The sequence below is a fragment of the Rattus rattus genome, chromosome 3 (assembly GCF_011064425.1).
Source record: "Rattus rattus isolate New Zealand chromosome 3, Rrattus_CSIRO_v1, whole genome shotgun sequence".
NCBI classification, from domain to species: domain Eukaryota; kingdom Metazoa; phylum Chordata; class Mammalia; order Rodentia; family Muridae; genus Rattus; species Rattus rattus.
In genome coordinates this window covers 63,105,208-63,123,369 of record NC_046156.1, presented here as the reverse complement: position 1 = coordinate 63,123,369, position 18,162 = coordinate 63,105,208, and the positions used below count along the sequence as shown (strand labels likewise).

Genomic DNA, 18,162 nt, shown 5'->3' with positions numbered 1-18,162 from the left:
GGCACAGGCATACATGGTGACAAACACATGCAGACAAAACATGTATAAAAACCTCTCCCTCACACACAAACTCCACTTAACATAATTTCTCTGTCTATGTGGTAACCACAGTATTTATTGCCTTTGCTTGAAACTTCTTTGACATATAACCCAGGCTAGCCTCAAACTTCTATGCAATCTCCACAGTGGTTTCACAATTTTTTTTGCCCTTGTCCTAACTCTTCCCACCTATCTTTAAACTTTCCTGAGCTTCAGCTCTAGCTGGTCAAATCTTTCCTCTGTTTTCCCAATGCACTTCTGTGACACCATGAGTGAGACCTTGGCTGGAAGGCAAGTCCTCAGAAGATAAGAGTCAGGTTTGCTCTCTGGTCCACCTGAGGCATCACCAGGAAAGAGGAAAGCAATGTTGGACAACAAGACCTTAGGAGACTCTGAGGACTGTACACAGCAGGTAGACCTGAAGCTGAAGGGCCTATGGTTGGTAGGGGAATTGAACTTTTTCACAAAGTAGGAATGACAGTCAGTAGAAAGGGGGGTCTAGAGTCATCACTTCCCTTTGCTGAGATCTACCCTTAAGCACCCGCTTCCTATACCACAGAGTCCATCTTCCCTGGGTCCCAGAGATTCCCCATCTCAAACAAGTAAGGATTCAAATTCAGGTGATCTTCAATTATTTCCTTCCTGGCTCTTAAATGCACAGCACAGTAAGAGGGTTGTGATCTTTTCCCCTAAACAGCCATAGTCCAGTCCACTAGTACTTTCTAGGCAGGTGTACACTTCCTAAGGGTTTCGTCAAAGGAGAGTCCAAGTTTTACTTTCTACCACAAAGCAACATTTCCCCTACCCCTAGAATATTTCTTTTTTCCAAGACAGGGCTGGTGTAGCCCTGGTTATCCTGTAACTAACTCTGAGACCAAGCTGGCCTTGGAACCCACCTGCCTATGCTTACCAAGTGGTAGGATTAAAGGTTTGTTATCATCCCAGGAATTTTAACACACCACAAAAATGGCTATATAACATTTTAAGGACCCCCCAAAATAAACAGAAAGCCTGGGTTAAATGAGAGAACAATTTGTTATAATGAACCAGAAATACAAGATTCCACTGAAACTGAACAGCTGACAAAATATGGTTGAACTTAAACCTTCAAGAGGGCCCAATAAAGCCAGTGAAGTGGATCAGACCCAGGCTGCTTCTGGACAAACACAGGGAACTGCATTTCAGCATGAACAGCACAGGAGCCTTCCCAGCAGTCAGTTTGGAACCAGTTTCCCACCCTTGTCTTATCTGCCACTGTGCCATACCAAAGGCTGCTTCTTCTATAGAGAGGTGCAGAAGCCTCTTGGGCATGACAGAAAGCTAAAAGGAGAGCTTAAAAACCTTTTCTTAGGGTGGAAATTCCAATTTAGCTTGTTAGTTACCATCTATGTGGTTTCAATGTAGGCGGCACCAACTCTGACCAAAACAAAGTTGCCACCCTATGTAACCCATTCTGTGGCCCAGTAGCAACACCAACGTTTCCAATTTACTACCTTCACTATCAACACAGCACACACACCTTTAGTTCCAGCTATTAACAAGAAGCTTTTAAAGAAAGATGTAGAACTCTATCCCAAAGACCACCCAATAGTGAGAATACTGGCTCCTCCTGGGATCATACAAATCAACAGAGGAAATATTTAAAAATGTCAAGAGTATATGACAGGCAGAGGTTGGAAAATTGTTCTACTCACAAGGCCAACGCATTCCTGTTCAAATAGAAGTCTGGGTGACTGAATAAACAACAAAACAAACTCAACCAAATTAAAGGAAAATAGGGTTTCATATAACACAGTATCAAAAAGTAGACGGAAGGGACTAAATGCACCAATTGGTGGCAGGTAAGTCCACAGCCTATTGTGACATGTCCTTCCAGCATCGATCACGTTTCTTCTCATGTTTTCTCAAGGTTGTTGTATAGATGTGGTGACTTTAACAAGAGTCTAACAGGTGGGCAGGCAGGCAGGCAGGCTTCAATCATTGGTTTCAGGATCTGTCTGTGCCATGTAGGCATCCAATTCAGCATCCAGGTGTCCTTTAGTTTTCGACATGTATGCATCCAATTGGTTGTCCAGCTGCTCCTTGGTCAATACAGGGCGAGTGAGGGCACCTCTCCCTCGGCCACGACCTCGGCCTCTGCCTCCAAAGCCCCCTCTTCCCCGACCTATCATACCCCGACCTGGCCAAACAAGACAAAGAGAGAGAAGAAAAAGACAATTACACATTAGTTTAATGGGTCCTAGAAAAAGTGCCCCTTTATAGTTGTGGGGCCTAGCTGAGACAAGGTCAAAGACAGGGCAAAGAGGAGAAATCTGAAAAAACAAGAAACACACTGGGTAGAAAGCAGCACATGGAAAGCACACACAGTGAGTCTTCTTAAATATTCATCTCTAAATGCTACTATAAGAAAAAAGTCCTGCCCTCTCTCGCTTTGAGACAGGCAGGGTCCTGCCATGTAGACCAGGTAGCCTTAGACTTGCACTCCTGGGCTGGAGGATAGCTCAGTTGGTAGGGTGCTTGTCTAGTATGAACGAAGCCGTGGATTCAATCCTCAGCACCACAAATGTATACCTGCAATCTTAGTATCTGGGAGGCAAAAGCAGAAAGGATCGGAAGTTCAAGGCCAGCCAGGGCTACAGGAGACCCAGTCCCAAAAAACAAAACAAGAGCCTCCCAGTTGCTGGGATTACAGGTATGTAGTATTAGCTGAAAATATTAAAAACATTAACCTCCCCTAAGACAAAGAATATCTAAAGTTTGAAACTTACTGTAAATTCAAAATTAAAACACGTTACAAATAGTTAGGAGGCAGTAAAAGGGCACCAAAAAAAAAAAAAAAAACAAAAAAAAAAAAAAACAAAAAAACAAAAAAACAAGGGTATTCCTATTACGGTTTAACTGAGACCTTTCTGGATTGTTACACATTTGCTTTATAAGTTTACTAAGTCTAATGAAGTGATTCCATGTATCCAAAGACTGAAAAAACTTAGCTACTTCTCTGACTACTGGTCACCTTAAGACAACTACTGTCTGAGAAGTAATTATTTAGTTTTTCCAAGTCTTTCTCAGAAACTATGTCAATACAATCTGGCAACATTCTATCTTATCCTGAAACCCATACAAACTTGTACTTCATTCAATAAGCAGAATGACATATAATGGCAGAGAAGGAATTTGATACATTGTTATCGAATATGATTTCCTAAGTTACTCTTCAGCACTTTCAAGACTGTGGATTATGCAGACCTGCCCCACATTTTAGAAAGAACCAAAGCAAATATCCACAGGGTTTACTGAAGTAAGATGCTTCGTGCTATCAACGTGTGTCGGGAGTTTCTTACTCAGTTTTAAGCCAGAAAGCTCCCATGAGATTTGGTACTAACACCATCATCATTAAACTCTTTTCTAATCTGGTCCATGAGGTCACAGGACAAGATTCAAGTCATTAAAGTTAAGATCACTAACAGTCAGCTGACTAACTAACTGGTTGTAACACATCTTACTTTCAACCTTGATCAGGAAAATTGTCTTTGGTTCCTCAGACACAAATCCTATGTTAAATTTACTTGATTTTAAAGCCAACAACAGGTGCCAGGTCTCATCCCACCACCTAATTGTGCTGCTAGACTAAATCTAGTCTCATGCATGCTAAGCATGTGCTGCACCACTGAGCTACATCCTCTGCTTCTGACCATTCTCCTTTATCTTCGCCTCACTTTCATATAACCCTCTTATTTTTGTTTCTATGGTGTGAGATTGAACCCAGGGCCTCACAAATGCCAGGAGAGAGTTCTATACTGCACTTCATTTCCATTCCACTTCTCTTATCTAAGTTAAACTGGCTTTTGGGCTATGGGATGGGTGTGTAATGGTGATGGTGGTGGCAGATACAGAAAAAGGGAAAATCCCAAACTGATCACTTTATCATTTGAATACAACAATTTAAATTTCTAAGAGCTTGGAGAAGATTGCGTAAAATGTGGTTCTAATACACCTGCTAATCCCAACAGATTTTTGCATTATCACTGTGTGAATTTAGAAAATAAGCCAGTTTCAAAAAACAAACAAGACAAACAAACAAGCCTGCCTCTGACTTGAAGCTGTGCAGAAAGGTGGCTCTGAGTTTTGAAGGGAGGAAAATAAGGGAGCTATTCTCTGAAGTTGGTAGCTGACTAACCTCTACCACCGATTCCGCCACGACCCATAGCTCCACGCCCTAGGCCCCCTCTCCCAGGACCTCCACGACCTCGAACACCACCTCTTCTTAAGCCCATTCGGGGAGCTACGGCTCGTCCACCTCGGAGCAGGTTTTGACCTTGGAGAGGAGGCATACAATGTATATGCAGGTAAATCCAAGAGAGACAAAGTAGATTGTAACCACAGGAAGTTGGTGAGGGTTAAATAAGAAGAATTAGTTAATTTTTAGTCTGGGTGGGATAAACTGCAGTGTGTGCGAACAGGTTAAACAACTCTTTATTCAATTTAGTAATTCTGACCACAAGCTATCTTTGGAAAAAGCTGGGACTTAAGTTCATACGTTTAGTAAATTAACAACCAGATGCCTAACATTATGGTAAAATGCTATGATTCTTGCTTTCAATACATTTTTAAAGGGGGCAAGAATTTTATAAAGAGAACAGTGTCCAAAGGGTATGATACAGATAGGTAGGCACTATGGATCAAACTGTCCCCTCTTTTTCCTGTCAGGTTAATAGTTTTTCACTTCAAGAAGACAGATGGTTAGTCATGACACAGGCCAAAAGACTTAAGTTTTCTCTCTTGGTATTGAGGATATTCAACCCAGGGCCTCGCACATGCTAACCACACATTTCTTAGACTTATTTCTAAAACTTGAATATACTTTCATTCAAGCAGCAGCAGGTGTTTTAAATGGAATGGAGATGACATGAATTACCTGTTGTTATGTAGGTCATAGCCTCTCACCATTGTACATTATTAGAAAAGGAATGATATTGGTAAAACACATGCAGCAGTACTAAAAATATGATTTCAAAGTTATTAATTATATAATACAAATTCAGGATTAAAAATGCTAAACACATGTGTTGATAAGCAGCCCAAGAGAAAGGGGAAGAGGGCAGAGTCCAACCATTACTAGCTACACAGACACACTGACCTCGGAGCGACATCCCACCCCTAAGCAGGGTTCTGGTGGCACGTCCCCCACGTAGTCCTCCTCGGGGCAAGCCTCTCTGGATTATGGGTAGGCTTCTTCCTCCAATTGCTCCCCTGGCCAGAGCACCTATGGGTCGGCCTAACCGTGCCTGGATATTACTCTTACCCAGGCGCTGCTTTAAGCTCTTCTGGAAGAAAAGGTGTTAGAGGATTGAGATCAACAAAGCAATTCCGTGGGATTTGTCAATTTAAAGTACAGGACAAAAGAGGCAAGGCAGACACTTGGGGTGGAAGGTATAAACCTGTTGTGGGGAATGAAAGACTTCCTCAGACTGTGGATAAAAGCAGAATCCTGACCCAGAATAAAGGCTCTAAGAAGCTTTAATATGGTCTACAACAGCAGAGCCAGCACAGTTAACCCTAGTAATTTGGCTGCTCAAAATAACACAGCAGTGGCTGCAAACTTACTGCTTGTAAGCCACAGGTTAACAATGATGTGACTTCATCCATCTCTGCCTATGGACTACACTGCTGCAAAGGCTTACTCACACACCATAGGAAGTGCATCACATTCTGGGTAAACTTAAATTACAAGTTCACTTGGATTCTTGAGACTTAAAGGACAAGATTGACTTCTCAGTTAAAGAGGCCAGCGTGCTGCAGTTTTCCTTTGAGTATCTATCTCCAGACAGTCCTTTTTTAACCTTAATGCAAATAAACACAAAAAAGTCAACATTCCTTTCCTTACATTTCTTTTAAAAATCTGTAAATTCCACATCTCCCCTTGCCAACAGTTCCCTTAAGCCAGTACAATAGTCTTAAACATACAATTCAATTGTATCCCCATAGAAAGCCAGCCAAATTCATGTTAAAATTAAACTGTTAACCACAAAGGGTCACCACACAAAGAACAAGGACATACTAAAGATATCGGTTTTCAATAGTTTCTCCAGAAGACCCTGAAGATCATATCTCAGAGAATTAGATCTCTTTTTTCAAATGAAAAGGAGATGACAATACAACCGCGAATACAAACAACCAAGGCCCTAATAATTCTGTTCTTCCATAAAGTCAGTAAATATTAATGAAAAGTGTGTTCTTGTACACAATCAATTCCATCACATCCTAATGTCATACATAAAAGTCTGCATATATACTTTCCTCAACTTAAGAGCTCTGAAAAAGATGTGGCATTATCAATTTTCTAGCACAAAACTTTAAACTGCTTTCAATCTGAGGAGAAAGGATCTTAACATTAGATATATAATATAGGAAGGTACAACCAAACCTAAAGGTCTGTTTTGTTATCCCCCGCAATTAGAACAATAATTGTTATTATTATTTTTTTTTTTGTGGTGCTGGGCATGAAACTCACGCCCATGGTAGGTAAACACTTTACCACTGAACTGTACCTCCAGACTTCAGCACAGAATTATGAAGTCAGACTGCATTCTCTGTTCAATTACTGACTGTACTCATTTTCCTGAGTCCTTTGCTTTAGGGAAGAACTGTAGAGTGTAGTGTTCATCTTCATCCTTAGTTGCTACCCATTCTGGACACTTATACATACTGATAGTGCTACTCAGTTTTTCCTCTAGAGCTGTGTTATATAACAAAGTAGCCACTGATTATATAGCTACTTAAATTAAAACAAACTAGTTTTTGATTCTAGCATGGTGGCACCCACCTTTAATCCCAATACCCTGGAGACAACAGCAGCCATATTTCTGAGTTTGAGGACACTGGTCTGCATAGAGTTCCAGGCCAACTGTAGCTACACAGCAAAAGTCTCCAAACCACACTAAACAATAGAAAAGCTAAACAAAATTTGTGTTGGCCTTGCATACTGCCCTTATTTGCTGAGATCACAACTGTATGCCTGTAGTCTGGCCTTAACATAAGGGAAAACAAAACAAAATCCAAAACAAAACTAAGCCTCTCAATTGCACTAGTCACACTAGAAGCCCCTTTGACAGGACAAATGACTACTGAAAAAATTGAGCACCCCACCGAAACAGATGCCGATGGATGCCACTGGTTTAGAGGTTAGCCTGTTGAAAGGACCTCTGGTACAGTGTATTAGACACTTTATCATTATTTACTCTTGGAAAATGTGGGTCTATGTTTTGTTGTTCTCCTGTATCAGGGGGAAAAAAACCCTAACCATTTCAAGGCTAAAAGAGAGACAAAGCAGAAAGCCTTGCTTATTTTCTGTCAGTGAGCCCAATGGTTCAGAGTAGGGGTGGGTGTTGTAAGTGCCGACTCTATGCACAGCCATGCAGTGCTACCAGCTAAAATCCTTACAGTTGCATGGCATCGCCCTCTGGACGCCCAGCCGCAGCTTGGACATATCCTTCCACAGCCACTGTCCGGACTTGGATATAAAGTCTACGAATAATAAAGAGCAGGTTTTATTTCAGGCCTAAATAGGATTGCCTCTTATTTTGGAAATGTGAAAGAGAACTGACACTTGATTTACCCTATGCTAATGAACCTAGGTGCTGTTTTTAGTACTGAAAACCTCAGACTAAGGCCAATCAGAAGCTTATTCAGAAGAATAAGAGTAAACTAGTTTGTGAATCATTTGTACAGACAGCAAAGCTAACCACAACAAAACTTTTCTTGTGTTTTGGTTAAATGCTGAGTACTGAGCCTGGGGCACTATGCTTGCTCAGCAAGTACTTTACCATTGAACAATATTCCTAGACCAAACAAAAGAGATAAAAAGATGACAACGAATAAATAAATAAAATTACTCTACGAGCAAGGGCCAGAAAATAATCAATTAATCCTCATCAATAATGCAGGGTATAGAGGTGTCAAACTCCCTAAAAGAGAAAGTTAAAGTTATTTAGTTGATACCTGTTCAAACTGGATTTCTTTGAACATTTGCTCGTGTAAGTTTCAGCTTTTGCCCTGAGCCATCTTGTAATCATCTGTTACACCCTGACAGCCTTGGTGCTGCCTGATGCAGATGGCAGGACTCATTCTCTCACCTGCTTAAGTTTTAATGCTGCCTGGACAGAGGGCCTATTCTCCATCTGCTGGGCCAGTCTTCTGTTTCTGGCACTGGCTAGCTGCTGCTGCTGCTGCATCGAAGCCCGAATATTCACTGGCATCGGCTGTTTGTTCTTCAGCATATTAGTAAAGCTTCAAGGTCGAACAAAATGGGTGTTTAAATAAAAGCTTTATTATAAGACACTTATTGGCATTTTCATGGCTTGCTAGACCAGGAGCTCCAGATCCCACGAACTTTAAAGTGGTACATTTGGATCAAGGCTGATGTGGGTTAAAGACTCCTCTGTTTCCACAAACTTGCAAGAACCAGAAACTCAGAAATGCAGCCAAGTGCAGCACAATTAAAAGCGATAACAAGGGCTCAGGTAACAGCTCTTAGAGAAGTGGAAAGTATGAAATACACGCATTAAGCAAATATGATGACAAGAAACAGAGATGCAGTTACAAAGACAAACAGAAATGCCTACACCTTTGGAGACTGAAAGTTCATTCGAAGGACAAACAGGATGAAGGATCAGAGCACCTTCAAAGTCCACTGAAATAACATAGACACATGAATTATGGAATTTCATTATATTCTAACATGTTACTCAGTAACACATGGATACAGGTTAATTAATATAACACATCTTAAAAGATGAGTAGAGAAACACATGCTTTAGAAGCAAACACAGGCATTAAATGCCTTGGCTGTTCTAGCAACAACATAATAAAATGGTGAAAGACACCAAATAAATAAAATTCTCAGAAACAAAAACTGTCTTTAACTACTTTAACTTTTCTTAAATCTCAAATAACCATTCTTTCTGACTCAGGACTTCTCTGAGAAGGTTAAATTAGTTAAGTCACTTATGAGCCTAAGAGGGCATTCTAACATTCCTGTAATGAATAAGTTTAATGGAAGTAGTAAACACACAGCTGTTGAAAGATTTCAAAACACAACAAACTAAAAAGCAGAATGGCAAGAAAGTGAAATGGAGCAAAGCAAGTGCCTCTTACAAGGCCCAAGAATGACATTCAGGGGCCTTTGGACATAGTTTTGGCTTGCTACCTGCCTCTTACAGGCCAGACACAACTCTGCTGGCCTTGGACTAGACAGCAAGCCGAATGCAGCCAGGATATACCATACCATCATGCTGCACCACCCCTGTATCAATGTTAGGAAAAAAAGAAAAATCGAAGGGAAGGTGTGAGGAGTCTTTTAAAAAAATATATCCCACCAGATCAATATGTCAGATAGCTTAATATAAAAATCTACTGATAAGGGGTTTTGAAACAACTGCCCAATTTGTTTGTACCACATTAGATGCAATCAATTAAGAACAGAAGTCTGTAGCCTTCTGTCATTTAGCTTACAACTGGCTTTTTTGTATTGGACCCCAGGGCCAATTTAAGTAATGTTTTCTTAGGAAGGAGCTGAAGTTGCTGTTGGCTGCCTCACCGCTCATTTAGAGACATCTTGGTGGTGCTTTTTAGCACAACTTTCGGCGCTGACTGTGCAGCCATCTTCAAATCCCGAGAATCTACAAAGGACAATATGCATAATGAGTCAATCAAAATAATGAAGTTTGCATTTTCACAAGAAGCAAGGCATAAACCCATGAGAGGCCTATACTACTAACTGCTGAAGATGGTGTCATGAGAACTTAAGTTTGCCATGTGGTGGTGGTGCCCACTTTTAGCCCCAGCACTCCTGAGGCAGTGGTAGGTGGCTCTCTGTGAGTTTGAGGCTAGCCAGGTCTACAGAGCAAGTTCAAGGATACAAGCCAAGCTACAGAGAAACCCCATGGGGTGGGGGCTTAAGTTTATATGACAGTTATTTCCATTTATCAAATTTCAGAGCCCCAGGATGGAGAACATCTGCCAAAGTCAACAAAATGGCAGAATCAGATGTAGCCAAAGCCTAGGAGTTTGGCTTTCAATCTGGAATAGTTCTTAGCCTGGACTGTATATGACTTAGCTAAGGAATGTTTAAAAAAAAAAAAGACCCCCCCCCAAAAAAAAACCAAACTAAATTTTTGATGTCTGGATCCAGACCAATTAAACTACAATCTGGCCATGAGGATGGGGTACAGCAACTGGGGTTAGGGGTGCTACCCAGGTACATCTTACATGTCTACAGAAAGTTGAGGGCCACAAATCTAGAGAAATGGAGGAGCTGGGAATACAGCTCAGCAATAGAGTGCTTGTCTAGCACTGATGAAGCCTTAAGTTCAATTCCCAGCAGCAACAGAGGAGTGGTGTAACAGGCTGAGGACATTAAGGGTTACACTGTCACATTATGAGGCCCCAACTCTCACACACTCAAAAGAAATGCCAAGTTTCAAAACTGATTCTCAACTCCAAATGCAAGTGGAGCTCTAGAAAGACATGGCAGGGGAATGACAGAAAAGGTTTTCTCAATGGGTATTCAATCTGAGAGCTCTGTCAAGAGCAACTCCACAAAATTTAACTGTAGTGGCACATACTGGGAAGGGCTGAGGCAAGAGGGTCACAAGCTAAAGGCGAGCCTAAGTGACTTCAGACACCCTGTTTTCAAACTAAAATTATTATTTTTAAAGCTGGGGATATTAACTCTGGGCGCTAGACTAGCCAGAGCATAATTTTGGATTCAATTTCGGTGCCGAAAAAAAAACGAACACCCAGAGCCGCCGCTAATTCCTGTACTCCTCATTTAACCTCCACCTCAAAGCCTCTCAAAAGACTTTGGTCAGGCGCCTATTTCCGTTGTTATTCCCATCAAACGCTATTCTGGGGCGAGGCTTGGGCTCCGATGGAGGGCGCTTATCTACATAAGCAAGAGACTAGATTTGAGGCCAAAACCAAACCACCACCACCACACAAGCCAACCAAAACCAGCACCAACAATCCTGCTGGCCCGCTTGCTGGCCGCGGTTCCGGCTTAGCCTCCGCCTCCCGGCTCCGCCCCCTACCCCGGCCTGTGCGCACCTCAGCCCCATCCACACCTGCCGTCCGCGCCATGTCCCGCGCCCCCTCGGCGCTCCACCTCTGCTTTCACCACAGAAACTCACCGAAGGAGATGGACGCCAGCGCACCTCCCGGGGTTGCCACCACGGCTGCGGCGGGCGGGCCGGAGGCCGGCCGAACCCGAGCTGACGGCGGACCGCTCGGGTTAACTAGCTGGGCGGTTGGGTTAGATGCTTAAACGGTAGGATGCGAGGCTCCCTTGTTGTGGGTTGAGTATTTAGCCGACTGATCCTCCCGCTCGTCAAGCCAGCCTTTTCCTGACTTTCGTCTGTGCCACCACAGCCGGCGCCGCCAACTCCCGCTTGGTGTCCAAAACAAAATGGCCGCCAGGCCCACCAGTGCAGCGTGACCGGCTAAAATGGCGCCGACGGGCTTGCGTCATTGCGCGCGCAACTAGGGGCGTGGAAAAATGGGCCCTTTGGCTTGCGCAGGAGTCGGAGGCGTATCCCTACGGACTTTGGCAAAGATCCCTTAAGTTACGTGTAGTGCTCCGTCCTTGGGGGCGTGGTCAGTGGTCACAATCGCTAGGTATCTTCTTGACTACCTGCAGGACAAGTTTATGCCCTACTTTGTTTGGGGTTTTGGTTTGCAGAGAGCAGCTTAGATTGGAAGCAGTGTTTATATTCTTTTTTTTTTTTTTTTTTTTTTTTTTTTTTTTTTTTCGGAGCTGGGGACCGAACCCAGGGCCTTTGCGCTTCCTAGGCAAGCGCTCTACCACTGAGCTAAATCCCCAACCCCCAGTGTTTATATTCTTTTATTTCCCAAGTTAAAGACAAAAAGTAAAATCTTATTAGGACCTTAGAACCTCGCTGATTTGCTCTGGCCCTCTTCTCATCCCTATTTGTATTGTTTTTTTCTTTTTGAGGCAGGATTTCTCTGTGTAGACCAAACTAGCTTTAAACTCACAAAGATTCATCTTCCCTCCTCACTTCCCCCTCCCCCCTCACTGTACTGGGATTGAAGATCCACATTGGATTCTGCATCCTTTTATAGGGACTGCCGCTAGAAGATGTGGCTAGTTTTAGGGTGGGTCTTTTCACCTCACATAATACAGTAAAGCAAATTTGTATCCCCACTAATGAACCCCTAATTATTACATAATGTCTAGCGTTGATGGTACATCAATAAACAATGAAGCTTGGGAAAAAAATTCTTCAGGTGTTTTTTTGTTTGCTTGTTTGAGACAGGGTCTCTCTAATGTAGTTCTGGCTGTCCTGGAATTCTCTATACAGACCTGACTGGCCTTGAACTCACAGAAATCCTCTTGCCTTTGCCTCCCAGGTGTTGAGATTAAGTAACCATGGTATCTAATGGTAGAAACCATTTCTAGCTTTCTTCAGGTTTCTTGATGGCCTGTTTCCGTTTTTAGAGACAAGATTTGGGTATGTAGATGGGCTGGCTTGGAACTCAAAATCTTTCTGCCTCATCCTTCAAGAGCTGGCATTATTACCAATTATTGATACAAGTCCTTAAAGAGCCAGTAACACTTGGATTTCAGCTAAAATTTTTGGGTCCCTACAATTCTGGGTTTTGAGTGTTCCTTAAGTAAGATCTAATGTAAACCTTCCAAGATAAGGTGTTGAGAGTGAGTCAGACCCAGAGGACACAGACATTGACAGTTCGTGAGAGAGAAGGCTTTATTAAAACTAGTGGCAGATCTGGACTGCTACTGTTGCGCCCTTGGTGCATGTTGAGCCTGGGCAAGGATGGGTACATAGGGAGGTACAGGTGGGATGAGGAGCAAAGAGGAAGGGCGCTGCCTACTGAGACTGTGCTCAACTGTTCTCCCAGAAGAAGTTGTTACAAGCCACTGTGAGAGCGGCCACCAGCACAACAAACTCCTGGAAGTCCACTTCCCCATCTCCATTCTCATCCAGTTCCTTCATGATCTTGTCCACAGCATCTGCATCCTTCTGGACCTGTAGGAGATGGAAATGCATACCGCTAAGTTAGAGCCACCACAGTGGTTGAGGAGGAGGTGGAGATGAGCAAGCCAGAGAGTGATATTTAATTATGGGAGTCTTACTACAGCCCTAAAGACTGGTGAGCTCCTGTTGCCTAAAGAACTAAGCAGCATTAATAGTTGCATCAGTTGTCATACATGATTGTCTACAATGTGACAAGTGCTAAGCTGAGAGCCTTATAGACTTCATTTTCATTTAATTAAAAACTCACACATAAAATCATTTTAGGGTATAGTGATGCCTTTACTCCTAGCACTCAGTGGGGGAGAGAAACAGGTAGATCTATGTGAGTTCAAGGCCAGCCTGGTCTACATAGCAAGTTCCATACCAACTGGAGCTACATAGTGAAACCCTGTTTCAAAAAACACCATTTTTTTTTTTTTGCCATGTGACCCAGGCTGGCCTTGAACCTAAGCTCTTTCTAGGTCTGCCTTGTGAATGTTAGGATTACAGGTGTGTGCACCAAACCTGTCTTTTTAAAAAAAAAATTTTTTTAACACTAATTCAAATAATGTGGGAGCCATTCCCACTACTTTATAAAGACAAAACACATTGACAATTGGGTATATATAATAGTTTTACAGTAGCAGAACTTAGCAGGCCACAGCTTAAGTTGTGTCTGTAGGTTTGTATGTGGTCTCTGACAGCATCTGTCTACTACTTCTTTGCATCTTTTAGCCAAATGAAGCTATTGGGCATACGTTCTATCCTTCCTCCCTTGCTTCTTTTCACGAGGGTACCTCCTACAGATCTTAATTTACCTCCATCTTCCAGTGGAAACCCATGGCTCAAGTGCTACCTCCATAGAGAAGCCATGTGACTTCAGGGCTCTAATCACAATTCTTTGGATACCTCTCTCTGCTAAGGTTCATGGTTTTACTCTTTTTTTTTTTTTTTTTTTTTGGAGATGGATGTGTGTGGGTTTCTCTGTGTAGCCTGACTGTCCTGGAACTCACTTTGTAGACTAGACTACTCTTGAACTCAAGAGATCTGTGGGCCTCTGCCTCCAGAGTGCTGGGATTAAAGGTGACCACTGAACCACCACCACTGCCGCCAGCTTCCAGTCCTACTTTTTAAAATAGTTCTCATGGATGTGGTGGTTTACACCTTTAATACATCATTTTGGAGGCAGAGGCAGGTTGATCTTTGTGAATTTGAGGCTAGCCTGCTCTACATAGTTAGATCTAGACCAGACTAGTAAGACATTATCTCAAAAAAATAGTTCACCGTGAGTGGTAGATGCCTTTAATCCTAGCACTTGGGAGGAAGAGACGGGAATCTCTGTGAGTTCAAGGCTAATCTGGTCTACATAGTGAGTTCCAGGATAGCCAGGCCATGTCTCAAAAAATTGTTTGTATTTATTTGCATATATATATATGCATATATATATATGTGAGTGAGCATACACATACTAAGGTTCTTTTGTGGAGGGCAGCTTGTGGGAGTTAGTTCTGTCTTGACTATGTGGATCTAACTCAGGTTCTTATGCTTGGTGGCAAGCTGAACCATCTCAAAAGTCCACTTTTGAGTCAGTTTCACTCACTATTTAGTCCAGGATGGTCTCAAACACATGATCATCCTCTTGCCCCAGTCTCCCAAGTGTTGGGATTATAAGTGGGAGCTACCATGCTTAGTTTTGTGGCTTATTTATTTTTATTTTACAACTTTTTTTTGAGACAGGTCCTCACTACATAGTCCAGGCTGGCTCAAAATTCTAGAGAACTGATTGCCTCTGCCTCTTGAGTGCTGGGATTAGGCATTCATCATCACACTGGGTCGGCTTCCTTCCTTCCTTCATTTCTTCTTTTTCTTTCTTGTGTCAAGGGCTCACATAGACCAGGCTGTCTTTGAACTACTGATCCCTCCTGCCTCTACTTCTGAGTGCTAGGATTGAAGGTATATGCTACTCTGCTCGGCCCTTCATGACCCCATTCTGTGCTGTGGATAGCATTATTGACGAATTTGCAGAGCCTAGTATTGAAGGGCATTTTAACTTTTCCAGGGAGGAGTTAAGGGAGCCTGGAACACCTAGCTAAGACTGGAAGAAGAGGATGGTTAGAAGAGGTGAGCTAGGGGTGAGGCAAGGATAGGACAGGGGCACCCACCCCCTTCCTCCACCCTGTATCTCAATCCTCTGCTTACATCCAGGAAGCTGGAGAGTTCAGTCTGTAGCAGGTCTTTCATCTCCTTCTTGCTCAGCTTATATTTGTCCCCTTCCTTGCCCGAGTGGGCATGGAACACATTGATGAGGGTCTCCATGGCGGTCTCCAGCTCAGAGCCCATTTCAGCAGCACACCTATGCGTCCCCACAATGATGGAAGTGAATTATTGTAAACCAGGTTCAGAAAATCTGGGATCTGGTCCTGATCTCACAGCTCAAATAGCTACAAGATGAGCCCCAATGTACTTTATCTTTCCTTCAGATTTTGCAATGTAGGAGTAACCCTAGCACACCTAGATCCGGTGCAGTGTTTTGGGTCCCTCCATCATTTCCCAGTCAGAGGGAGCCAGGGATGACCATGGAGATGAAGCGATAGGAACTGGACTGTCTTTGGAAGCCTGAGGAAAATATCTGCAGTGGCTGGCTCCAGGCTGGGGAGCGGGAGGGGAGGCATGGGTAGACACCGGACCAGGCAGGCTTTAAGCTCTATTTTTACCTTCCAGGCCTGTCACAGCTAAGCTTTGCTGTTGATTTTAAGTGGGCTGAGATCTCCTCTGCTTACCCAGGAGAAGTCTAATACCTTTGGTGAGCTGATGGAGGGGTGACAGTCAGGGCGTGAGACCCAAGAGTTGTTGGGGAGAGGTGTCTTACTGTTCCCAAGCTTCTGTCAGCCAGTGTGGCTCTTCCTCTCTTTAGACCCTGAGGATTAAGCCCAGGTCCCTTTGGCTTTATCTCCATCTTTTTGTGCTTGGGATTTATTTATTGATAACAGCCTATGCTGTCCTGGAACTATCTCAAGCAGACCCTCAACATATGGGCAGTCCTGTCTGTCTCCTTGTGCTGAGATGCTGGTCCAAACGAGCCATTATGCCTGGCTCCCCCTCTCCCCACAAGTATGTCATTTTGGCTTCTTTGCGGGGGAACATGACTGCCTGTTCTAGTCCTTTTCTCTGCAAAGTCGCTGCTTTCCATCAGGTAGGTAGAAGGAAGGGAGAGGAAATGTCTCCCTGATGCTGTCCATTCCTGCCTTGGGCAAGCTCTGGTTTGGTAGCTACAGTGGGAGCAGGATAGGGCTGGTTTGTGTTGGATAAAGGGCTGAATGTATGAGGTCATTTGAGCTCAAGGGCTGGGTGAAAGTGGAAGAATGGAGAGGTCTTTCAAGAAGAGACTACTGGCTAGGGGGCCTCAGTCCTTTGGCCTGGGAGGGTCATGCCTTCCATAGCCTCAGGGGCAGCTCAGGTGTCTCAGCTCAGGTGTCCTCATCTTTCCTCACCACTGAGTATACTGGACAATGGGTCCTGATTAGATGACATCCCAGCTCTTCAATGGAGCCCTTGTGACTGTCACCTGAACTCCCGTCACAAGAAGCAGTTGTTACAGAGACAGTGGGAGAGAGAATTCAAGCCGGGCTGATCAAAGGGATAAGAGGGTGCTCAAGGGAGGAATTTGGATGGCTCAGTTACCATTCTCATCTGTGAGGGGCATCTGGAGGTTGCCTGGAACCCTCTAGCAGCTTGGAGGGTTTATGTAGGGGAGGACCTAGAGTTGGAGCAGTGGGAAACAGAAAAAAGGAGGAGAGAGAGAAGCGGGGGTCAAGGGGTCAAAGAAGGGATAGAGAAGAAGTCTTGTGAAGGCACACTGCCACAGACCCCCTTCTTTATGATATCACATGGCGTATGCTCCACGACTCAGAGCCTTCCCTAGTTCTTGAGAAGGCAGAGCGTGAGGGTGGAGATGGGGCAGGGACAGCCTTTCTTATTCTTACCTTAAAGGAGCAGGGCTGCCTTCCCTCCCTGCCCACACCTATAGAATGGTGTCCCTGGCAGGAGACACAGGATTCTGTGTAGGAAGGCCTGGTAGCCCGGAAGTTGGGTGGCGTCTTCATTCACCACAGGCTCCCAGCTCTCTGACCTTCACTCACCAACTCTCACTACTTTCCAAACTTCATCTCCCCTAGTTCCCGAGCTGCTCTTTCCCTGGACTGATTCCTCCCAGACCCCCGTGACACCACAGTATCCTTTTCCAGAACTCTTGGGTGTCTTCTGAAGTTTCTTTTCCTCCAGGTTGGCTCAGTCAGAGACTTATCCTAAGCAGGGTAGGATACTCACGGTTGGCCTCGGCCTGACGTCGGAGCAGGTTCTGGACAGAAGGGCGCGCTGCGTATGTGGCCCCGGAGCAGTGTCTTTACTCGTCTTTCCCCGCCGATCCTCCTCCCAACGGCCCCACCCCTTCACAAACCCGAAGGGCTAGGGCCAGGAGTGGACAGAGGCGCCCTCTGTCTCCCAGGAGGGAATGGATGTCTGCTGTTTCTTTCCACTCTTGCTTGCACCACCTCCCCGAGTCTTGCGTAAAGGAGGTAAAAGAGAAGGAGGTCGTGGGAAGGGTGCTGTGGTGCTGGGTGCTGCGGTACCGGCTGAGCAGGGAAAGGGAAGGATTCTGCCCAGGAGTGCTTAGCCTGTGCGTCTCCAAGAGGGGCTTCTGTCTTAGAACTCAGTGGAGAATTTCAATAGGGGTCCCACTACGGGGCTTTAGTTTGGGGCTCTCCAAGTGCCTTTGGACCTCGAGTTTCTCAGAAGGGGCTTCCCAGTGCTGATTTCCCCAAATACATTTGGTTTGGTTTTGTTTTTAATTTTTTCAAGCAGCAGCAGCAGCAGCAGCAGCAGCAGCAGCAGCAGCAGCAGCAGCAGCAGCAGCAGCAGCAGCAGCAGCAGTCCCTTCTAACACAGACTCCCGAGTAGCACTCATAATTGGGAGAGATAAGGGACCCTATGATCCCTCCTCATCAGGCTGTGTCCCAGTCGCGTGGCGCTGTGGTGGGGTGGCTAGTGACAGCAGGGGCGGTCTCCTCTCTCGAAT

At 44.3% G+C, this 18,162-nt stretch overlaps 2 protein-coding genes and 1 long non-coding RNA gene across 7 annotated transcripts; 1 reads left to right on the top strand and 2 right to left on the bottom strand.

The window, feature by feature from the left end:
• Window positions 1-85: 85 nt before the first annotated feature.
• Window positions 86-11,603, bottom strand: Chtop (chromatin target of PRMT1). Of its 5 annotated transcripts, none has more exons than XM_032897849.1 (6): window positions 11,226-11,603; window positions 9,635-9,716; window positions 8,172-8,325; window positions 5,177-5,360; window positions 4,217-4,354; window positions 86-2,218 (listed from the first exon to the last, which is right to left on the bottom strand). In XM_032897849.1, the coding sequence occupies exons 2-6, from the start codon at window positions 9,697-9,699 to the stop codon at window positions 2,013-2,015; spliced, it is 747 nt and encodes a 248-aa protein (XP_032753740.1). In that variant the 5' UTR covers window positions 9,700-9,716; window positions 11,226-11,603; the 3' UTR covers window positions 86-2,012. The 5 variants fall into 5 exon arrangements, with proteins under 5 accessions (XP_032753740.1, XP_032753738.1, XP_032753739.1 ...); XM_032897847.1 differs by having other exon boundaries at window positions 5,177-5,363; window positions 11,226-11,535; XM_032897848.1 differs by having other exon boundaries at window positions 5,177-5,363; window positions 11,143-11,526.
• Window positions 11,284-16,869, top strand: LOC116896603. Its single transcript, XR_004387346.1, has 2 exons — window positions 11,284-11,362; window positions 15,148-16,869. It is a non-coding gene; the product is annotated as an uncharacterized LOC116896603 (long non-coding RNA).
• S100a1 (S100 calcium binding protein A1) lies at window positions 12,794-18,097 on the bottom strand. The gene is made up of 3 exons (XM_032897853.1): window positions 17,415-18,097; window positions 15,288-15,441; window positions 12,794-13,100 (listed from the first exon to the last, which is right to left on the bottom strand). The coding sequence occupies exons 2-3, from the start codon at window positions 15,426-15,428 to the stop codon at window positions 12,957-12,959; spliced, it is 285 nt and encodes a 94-aa protein (XP_032753744.1). The 5' UTR covers window positions 15,429-15,441; window positions 17,415-18,097; the 3' UTR covers window positions 12,794-12,956.
• Window positions 18,098-18,162: the final 65 nt, after the last annotated feature.